Below are 9855 nucleotides of genomic sequence, written 5' to 3'. Positions count from 1 at the left end.
ACTTATTTGTTTTTTAGCTTGTTTTAATTGTTTTTGACATGGTCAGTCTTAATGATTGTTATGGTGGTTAAAATTTAAAATTTTATGTCAAAATTTTATGTTATTTATGTATGTTTATTGTAAACCGTTTTGATTAATTCTTTGAATTGTAAAGGCGGTATATAAACATTATGAAATAAATAAATAAATAAATAAATAAATAAATTTGATGGGTATCTCTGGAAATCTGATCACTGTTATATGCCGCTAAAGAGAAATGATTTTTATCTTTCCATTATGACTGCATGGGAGTTCAGGTCATTCCTACTAGAACTGAAGAAAAAAAATATCAGTATACAGTAGTTCCGTCTTTGGCTTATACACGCAATTTCTAGTGGCGACTTGGTGCTTTCAATTTAGGGGGATGCTACGTTCACAGTCCCCGGCATTGGGGAAATTGAATGTTATACTTACTGGCCAGGCTCAGGGTTCAACCCCACTGGGCTCATTAGGGAGCGGTAGGCTGCGGGAGAGGGGGGGGAGAATAACCTCCGGGGTAGCTGGCATTTTGGCAAGGGAGTCTTATCGTGTGGTAGCCTCAGCAGAAGCCCGAACCAACAGCCCACAGGAGCAGGAGGTTCAGAAAGCGTCCGCTTCAACTTTGGAGAAACAAGGAGAGCGGGGAAGGAAAGCCCCCAGCGCAGGTGCTGCTAAGCCCACGCTTCCCCTCCCGGACGGTGGGAAGAGCAAAGCCCCGAGGCAGCGCTCCAGCAGAGGGAGGGAGGGAGGATCAGGTTGCTGCCCACGTGACCCGCAGCCCGTGCCCGAGCTCCCCGGGGCCGTGCCCACCCTGGCGAGGGAGGGAGAGGGGGGGGGAAAGCTGACTCTCTCCCCCCGGCTCCGCCACTAGCCCCAGCCCCCCTCAGGCTGCCGCCCAGGCTTGTCCCCTGCTCCCCTCGCTGCAGGTGGGAGGCTCCCGTCCAGCACGTGCCTGTGGGAACATTCACTCCGGCCCCTCCTCCTCCTCCTCCTCCCCCGTCCCGCGCTCACCGGCAGGGACGGAGCCATCGCTGCGGGCTTTGGGTGGCGCTGAGATTGGTTTTTTTTTCTTGCACCGAGGAGCAGAGACGACGAGAGCGCCGCCACCAGAACGACTCCCCGGGTCCTGTCCTCTCCTCCCATCCCTGGCCGGCAGTCCCTCAGGCACGGAGTTGTATTTTGGGGTGGGAGGTGGGGGGAGTCGGTCCCGAGGAGGAGCCACGGGGGGCGTCTGCAAGCGTTGCCGCAGCCGCGTTTCCTCCGCAGGAGGGAAGAGGAAAGGTGCGAGCCCCATCTCGGCTTTACTTTTCTTGCACTTGATCCGCGTGGTGGCGGTTGCTGCTTGATCGCTCCCAGGGACGGGGCGAGGGGAACTTCGCCGGCCGCCCGGAGGATCGGAAGCAGCCGAGAGCTTCGCTGCGCCAGAAGCCGGGAGGAGCCGCCGGGGGTCCCCCCTCAACCTGCTCCCCACGTTTCGTAGGCGCTTTTTCTTTCACTGTTTGTTTAACGTCCTACAAAAGGGCTCTGGCTGCATGCATTCGGTGGAATAATTTGCTGCTGAAGTTTTGTTCAATTCACATCCGACTTGTGAACTTATGAATACTAAGTGACTCGAAGAAAGAGAAAAAAAAAAGCATTAAATACTTCTAGCCTCAACTACTTCTAGAGCAGAGATTAACTGACTGCATCTCCTCCGGACTTTTTGTTCGCACTGTGAGGTCTGAAGGATGCTTTTTGCAGCGATCGGTGTTTTCTGAGCCCTCCCCGGAGAAGAATCCTTCTTCTAGTTACTGTTGTTGGCCTTACAATTTTTTTTTTTTTTTGACATCCCCGCGGCTATGGATTATCTGAAACTGGCGTTTAGTGTGGCTGCCGTGTGCGTCGGATTTGCAGCCTTGCCTAAGCAGTCAGAAGGTTAGTAAATGATTGTTACATCATTGATGTTCTTATAAAATCACCAAATGTTTTGGATTCTTTTTTTTTTTTTGAGCTGGGGGGAAAAAGTATATATTTCTCCATGTTTCGCAGCTTTTCTCCTCTCATTGCAACAATTACTTCTAGACACACGCGGGTCTGATTGCACCAGTCTCTTTATTTCGGAACTGTCCTCTGGCAAAACCCCTTTTGCTGCAATATATTTTGCATTAATGAATCAGGAGAAAGGATGCTTTTTTTTTCTTATTATTCCAGATTGGTTAATTCCCCCCCCCCCCCTAGTAGACCCAGTTGTCTATTCTCATCGACGAATTTATTTTATGTTAGCGTAATGTTTGGTTTTATTTTTTTTTTGGGGGGGGGGGGGAGGGGTAGGGCTTTGCCTGGAGTCTCTTGAGAGGGGAGCAAGACTGGACCGGCTCCGTCCGTAAGGAGGGGTCGCAAGAAAGAAAGCGCGGCACGATTTTGCATTGCTGATTAATTCTCACTTGCAGTCTCTGATGTTTAGATTTATTTTCTTTCTTTTTTTTTGTGTGTGTTTTGCCTACTTTACCCATAGGAGAAACTTCCCTGGCTTCTCTCCTCCCCTTCACCCCCCTTCCTTGTTGACATTCCCGGTCGCTGAACCGCAACAAAGTTCTCTTGTTGCAGAAACGGGTAATCAAAGGAGCCGTGTGGGTCTGAGATCCCCGGATCTGCGCCCCGGGGTGGCGGCTGCTGTGGAGCCACCTGTTGTGCTCTCTGCCGTACGCGTGGAGCTCCGAAAACCCCCACTTTCCTCATTACCAGAAGCCGCTCGGTTTTGCCAAGCTAACCGTATTGGAGCAGGGTTACTTTAGTCCCATATTTTTTTTAAATTAGCTTTAATTTTAGTTCGCTTTTAGCACTTTATTTTCCTTACAAACAAACAAACAAACATTTCTTCCGCAGTTGTATTTGGCTGGGTGGCTATGCCCGCATTAACTCCTGAAACGTTCAACCTACTGCAACCAAATTTTCAGGATAATTACATCTAAATAAAACCCAGAAACCAAAATAATGTTTTCTCATTTAAATTCCTGGCTCTAATCCAAAATCCAAAATGAAGAAAAGAAAAAAACAAACCACTCATACAAACTGCTTTGCAGTTTTTTCCTTATTATTATCAGCTTTAATTCTGAGCTATTGTTGTTTGGTTGTCCCGACTTGAAGCCTTACAGGTCTGGGGATTGCCAGATTCTTCTCACCTTAGGGACTTAGCCGGCTAAGTAGAATAGCAGGATATCTCATGGGCGTTTCTAGGCTGCCCTACTTATCCGGTTAAGTTAAGGAGAAGGTCTTAAGGGCAGGGTCATTTATCAAAATGTGTTAGGGCCTTAATGCGGGCGTTATTTTTTGCATTGTGAGCTGCGTGTGCAAATTCTGAAAATTTAGTCAAAGGGGAGGAGTTTATGAAAATGAGGGTGTTTAGCATGCTTTAATGTCGGAAATAACTACACCTTTTTTCCTGGCGTTATGCTATGCGATATGCCTGTAACAGGATTTGCGATATTTATCACAAATTCCGTTTTGGGGAGAGGGAGGAGAGGAAAGGGAGAGTGGAGTGGACAAGAGAGAGAGAGAGATGTGGCATACATATTTGCCATCTATTTATACCACTGTAGGTGGGTCAACTAGTAACTCCAGTGAGGTTTTGGTGGTGGTCTAGGGTTTGGGGGCCAGTTTTATAGGCAGAGGTATGAGCAGCACAGTACACATAAGTGAAGATTTGATGTGATTTGGAATGAGGAAAGGAACACAAAGATTAGATTTGTACAATGTACTCTCACTCTAGCCCAAGGGCCATAGTTTGGAGATCCCTGATCTAAAGTAGTGTGCTGTCATGGAACCAGAAGGTCTTGCCCAGCACTGTTTTTCACATACAGTAGCAGCGTCCCACTACCAGAATGAATTGAGAACAGAAGATCCAAAGTGAACCAAGTTTCACTGATATAGCTGCATCGGAGAAAGAGAACTATTTTGATACAAACATTCAAAAGTTTCACTGTGGCCAAAATCCCGCTAATGGCTTGGAAAAACATATACTTTCCAGGTACTACAGAGAGAATCTGAATTTCATGCCAAAAAAGCAACCAGTCACAGAATGGCCACCTCACTCTCAGGCCGATACAGTACAGTGCGCTCTGACGGAGCGCACTGTTAACCTGTCCTTGGACGTGCGTTTTCCCTTACCCCAAATGCATGTTGATGGCCCTATTAGGTATTCGCTCGCGATTCAGAAAGTAAAATGTGCAGCCAAGCCGCACATTTTACTTTCAGAAATTAGCGCCTACCCAAAGGTAGGCGCTAATTTCTTCTGGCACCGGGAAAGTGCACAGAAAAGCAGTAAAAACTGCTTTTCTGTGCACCTCCGACTTAATATCATGGCGATTTTAAGTTGGAGGTCCTGAAGAGTAAAAAAAAGTTAAAAAAAAAAAAAAAATTAGAAGTCGGCCGGCGGCTGTCGGGTCGAAAACCGGACACTCAATTTTGCCGACGTCCGTATTCCGAGCCCGTGGCTGTCGGCGGGCTCGAGAACCGAAGCCGGCAAAATTGAGCGTCGGCTGTCAAACCCGCTGACAGCCGCCACTCCTGTCAAAAAGGAGGTGCTAGGGATGCGCTAGTGTCCCTAGCGCCTCCTTTTGCCCGTTTTTACCGCCGGGCCTAATTTAAATACTGAATCATGCGCTCCGATGAGTGGGCGTTCACCCGCTCTCCCTCGGACTTTACTGAATCGGCCTGTCTGATTGATCTTTTAAACAGTTCATGAATACAGGAACAAATATTTTCAAAAAGTGCACAAAAAACCCCCCAAAACAGCCTATCATAAATGAAATGGTTTCCAACTATATTTGATTGGCTGAATTTAAAAATGGGTCAAATTTGAAATAAAGTATAGTAACTGCTGGAAAAAACATTGATTTTCTTGGGTTCTATGAAAAAAATCTTAATCTCACATCAAGAAAACTATCCAATCACAGGGGATGTCCTCACTCATGCTGTTTTTTCACAGAGTATTATAAATAAAGAAAATGAGTTCAAAAGCTGCACGCACCAAAGAGATCCAACTGATGAAAAATAAAAATAAAAGTCCAGCTTTTCCAGACTGTCTGGAAGTAAAAAAAAGTGCTAAAATTGAAACGAAGCCTGCTAATTACAAAATGTATTATTGAAGCCAAAGAGTTGTGTAGACCCTAGAAGATGTATCCATCTAACAGGCCGATACAGTACAGTGCGCTCCAATGGAGCGCATTGTTAGCCTGCTCTTGGACACGCGTTTTCCCTTACCTGCTCTTGGATGCGCGTTTTCCCTTACCCCTTATTCAGTAAGGGGAGGAAAACGCGTGTCCAACCCGCGGCACCTAACAGCGCCCTCAACATGCAAATGCATGTTGATGGCCCTATTAGGTATGTGCGCGGGATACAGAAAGTAAAATGTGCAGCCAAGCCGCACATTTTACTTTCAGAAATTAGCGCCGACCCAAAGGTAGGCGCTGATTTCTTCCGGCACCGGGAAAGTTCACAGAAAAGCAGTAAAAACAGCTTTTCTGTGCACCCTCGGACTTAATATCATGGCGATATTAAGTCTGAGGTCCCGAAGAGTAAAAAAAAACGTTTAAAAAAAAAAATTTTGAATTCGGCCCATGGCTGTAGGGCCGAAAACTGGACGCTCAATTTTCCTGGTTTCCGAACCCGTGGCTGTCAGCGGGCTTGAGAACCGACGCTGGCAAAATTGAGCATCGGCTGTCATAACCCAGCCGCCGCTCCGGGCTAAAAGGAGGCGCTATGGATGCGCTAGTGTCCCTAGCACTTCCTTTTGCCCGATTCTACCGCACCACCTCATTTGCATACTGTATCGCGTGCACCGGTGAGTGGCCGGTGCGCGCGCCGGGAGAGTGGGCGTTTGTCCGCTCTCCCGCGTTTTTACTGAATCGGCCTGTTTGTTCCTTATTTAATTTCTGAGGTTTTCTCATCTTAAAAATGTTTTTGACAAAAATCTTTGAAATGATCTCTTTTCTAAAATGTTTTGGTTTTTTTTGGATATGAGGAAATTGCCTTTATTATGATATCGGTGACATTTTCTTATTTCACCGGTAACATCATTGATTTTCTGATTTAGAATTTATTTTTGCCTCTTTTGGTCCCTAAATCTTTTCATCTGCCAACTGCATTTCTAGTTCATCAGTTTTATTCAGAACTTGGCAGAACATTGTAATTATTTCTTTACATAGAAACCAGAGAGAAAACAGCAACTTTCTGGAAAACCTTTGAAAACACCTTTTTTTGACACAAAAGGGCAGGTTACATTGTGGTGCTTTGTTGCCAGTTGAAGGTGAACCTTCAGCCTTTTTGCTCAGTTTGCCTTCAGAACCTGATATTTTCTCCCACTCATTCTTTTTTTGCTCTTTTTAACCGGGGAGGGGGGAGAAGAGCAGGCAGCAGGTTAACAGGTGCCATGAGATTCTGGATTCTGCCTTTTTCCCTTCCAAAAAAAGGCTCCCCCTACTTCAAACCCAGCCGCCTCCTGAAAAGCAGTTACAGGTTAAATATCACACAGAAATAGGGCGGGTTGTGCTTCTCAGCCTGTAAACCTGGCGCTGTATCCTGGCCCTGGGGCTCTGGGGAAGGGGGTACAGTAGCCGTGCACGCAGATTTGCCAGTGCGTGTGCAGCCCTTGGAAAGGTGCATGTGATACTGAAATGAAACCGAAGGCCATTAAGGTTTCAGGTGCACATCAACAGAGGTCTTCATTTTCATCTAGCAGAGATGTTTTATGTATTGTACACAGGGTCAAGCTGAGGAGATAGGTATACTTTGTTTATAAATAGGCTGGCAGTTCCCTTGCCTTCCTCTGAAAGTACACTTTGCTCTCCTGAAGAGGATTTGACTTCCTTGCAGAATTACATAAAACATAAGAACATTCAGCTTTTCTGCTTAATTTCAGCAGTGACTAGAGAAGGAAAATTCCCAGGGGAACAGCTCTCGAGGCACCAGCCAATGTGCTTAGAGCCCCTGGGCACTCAGAAGTCATTATTTTTGGATGTTGAATGAGCATTTAAATATTTCTAAAAGGCATTTCGGTGTCTGGGTGGCTGTTCCAAGTGCCAAAATATCTGGTCCCAAAAAAGGCTCTAAGTCCTGGAGTGCCAGCGCTGGGGTTTTATACATATGTTGCAGGTTTTGCTGTGGCATTCACGTAAGGCTGTCTCTGACAAATTTTGTTTGACATAGGAGCCAGCACAAATATCTAGGAGCCAGATTTGTGAATGATTGACTGGAATTTACTTCACAAACAAAATCTTACACCAGGCCTCATCAGCATACATGTGAAATGGTATCAGAGAGCGGGCCCAGCTGGAAGCTCTCTGTTTCTTTCTCTCTGTCCCCCTCCAGCAGTCACCCTCTCTCTTTCAGCCTCCCCCTGCCTTCTTCCCAGCAATTTCTTTGTCTCTCTCCTCCCCATAACTCTGTCCTCAGTAGTTGCTTTCCATTTCCCTTAATCTCTAGCAGTCTCTCTCAATCTCCCCTCTTCCCCTGTAGTCTCTCTTACTGCGCTCCTTCACCAGCCGCTCTTGGCCTTCTCTGGGCCGATGATGAAGATACCTTAATTCTGTCCACCTGGGCCACCCCACACAGGAAATTCTGAGGGTTAACCCTGTTGTTTGTTTGTGAAAGAAATACCCTCCATTGTAAAAGCTGAGAATGCAATTTCAAGGGATGGAGTGGCGAGCGAAAGAGGATCTGGGTTTGATTTCTCTAGGCCAGCTCCTCTGCTCTCTGGAAGAGGAGGACATGGGGGTTGCCTCATCACGCTCACAGGAACGCTGCCAGCAAGTCTATTTTAAGGAGCATGGTGCCCCAACGCTGCTTGCAGGATGCTAATCCACAAAGGGGCATGTGGTGAGGTGGGGCTAGCTGGGATCATGTATATGAAGAATAGCGCCTTTATGTTCCAAATTTGTCAATGGTATTTTTTTTTTTTTTTAAATAATCAAAAGTTTTATTGGCGGTAAACCACCAGTCTTAGAATCAATTATCATACACAACCAACTTCTGTTATACAACCCTTCTTCCCTGGGAGAGGCTCACGTATTGGGACGCAGCATTTCAGCCTACATAGCCCATGTGCTTACCGCATTTCAAACAGCGCCTTCAGAATTCAGCCGCCTTTAACTTACAGAACATTTCCCCCAAATCAGACAGATCTAATTTTAATTTTTGTGATCATGTTTTCACATGTTGCTGTGTCAACCTGTTATGCATATTCTTCCGAATTATTTTCCCGTTCCTTCACATACTCTGCATTGCTAATACTGAGGCCGTTCTACTCCATTTACCTCCTCAGCATCCGGGACTGCTCCTATCTGAACAGGAGCCCAGCCAGGATTTCGGAGCATTTGGAAGCCCGTTCCCCATTCAGCAAAATCTAAAGCTTTCTGCCAAAATCTTGGTATTGCTTGGCACTGGCATATTGTGTGAACATATGAGCCCTCTGATTATGGTCTGCCCGACACAGCCAGAAATAATTTCTGTGAATTTTAGTTTTGACCTGGCAGTTTTCTCCTATTTTCTCTGTACTCCCAGCTCAGCAGGAATGGAGGGCCAGAATCTGGCACCAGGAGCCTTCATTCACAGCTAGCAAGGAATTTGCCCTCTGCTTTGTATTGTCTCCTAGTTCAGTCATTGCAGTGGTGGCCATATGGCCATTCATCCTGCTATCTTGAGCCCTGAATCTGGCCTCAGGTGTTGTGTGGTGACTGTGATTCTCTCCTCTCTTCTCCCAGGGGCTGTGAATGCTACCTCCGCAATGTTTCCAGCCCTGGCTGACTCGGTGCAGAAGACCGGAGCTGGGAATTTTAATTCAGGTTACTGTGCATGGCAATGTATAGATTTGGACTGGACTTCTGTGGAAGAATTTATCGGCTGTCAGTGGCTAGTGTCAGACTTTTTCACAAAGTGTTTTTGAGTGGTTCTAATCTTCCCTCATGTTTCCTCTTCTATCTGATGGCAGTCTCTCGTTCCATCTCTTTTTCAGACTGAGAGGCATGTTTATCCCCTTGGTCTTATTACAGAAATCTTTCTTGAAATTTCTTCTTTCAAAAACATTTGCTAATCTTTAGATATGTCCAGGAGTCACTTCTCTGCAGACCAAATTCCATTTATAGTTCCATAAACTATTTCAGAATATTCTGATGAAAAAGCTGATGTAGATAAAGCATATTGCATACCTCTAGAGTCCCATCCTTTCCAGCAGAAGCTATTTATATAGTTCTTCTTTTCCAGATAGGCACCTTATGAGAACGTTAAGGCATAATTTTACATTTTATACACCTCTCTCTATATCTTTGTGCTGGCTGCAGTGATTGGATGAGTTTTATTCTCTTTGCCCTCCTGCCTGGCACTGTTCAAAACTATGAAAGGGCCGTCAGTGGGCATTCTTGAGGGTTGCTAATACTGAGGTCGATATTTAGAGAGCCGGTGAGCAGGTAATTTATCTGGGTAAAGGCTATGCGCGTAACTGTATAGGCTATTCGGTGGGACTTGCACGCTTAAGTTTGCTGCTGAATATACCCAGATAACGTTGCATGAATAACTTTCCTTGGACAACTTCAGGACAGGCATTTTTTTAATGCACATTATTTTAACCAGACAAGGCTGAATATCTGCGCCCACTGGCTAAAGCTTACCCCGTCCTGGAAGGCCCCACCCCCCAGTGCCGTCTCTTTTTAAGCAGTTGAATTATCTTCACACAACTTGGTGCACACAGAATGTATCCGCTCGGTGGGGAGTAATATTAAAAGCTTGGGCTTTTGTCCAGCTAACTCCGAAAGTGAATAGTGACCTCAACGTTTTTTTGTCATATCCATGCATGTCTCTGGACCT

The 9855-nt window shown here is 45.8% G+C and overlaps 1 protein-coding gene across 2 annotated transcripts in view; it reads left to right on the top strand.

Annotated features, from left to right (window-relative positions):
* Positions 1–880: 880 nt before the first annotated feature.
* FRAS1 (Fraser extracellular matrix complex subunit 1) overlaps positions 881–9855 on the top strand; it is an 868026-nt gene continuing 859051 nt past the window's right edge. Inside the window, exon 1 of one of the 2 annotated variants that reach the window (XM_029600395.1) lies at positions 881–1932. In XM_029600395.1, coding sequence (XP_029456255.1) covers positions 1857–1932 — 76 coding nt within the window. In that variant the 5' untranslated portion in view covers positions 881–1856. The remainder of the gene's footprint in view (positions 1933–9855) is intronic. The other variant, XM_029600388.1, reaches the window with a different exon arrangement.

The sequence above is a fragment of the Rhinatrema bivittatum genome, chromosome 1, assembly GCF_901001135.1.
Source record: "Rhinatrema bivittatum chromosome 1, aRhiBiv1.1, whole genome shotgun sequence".
Classification (NCBI taxonomy): Eukaryota; Metazoa; Chordata; class Amphibia; order Gymnophiona; family Rhinatrematidae; genus Rhinatrema; species Rhinatrema bivittatum.
The sequence above is the reverse complement of the archived record's forward strand: the minus strand, read 5'-3'. Positions and strand labels throughout refer to the sequence as shown.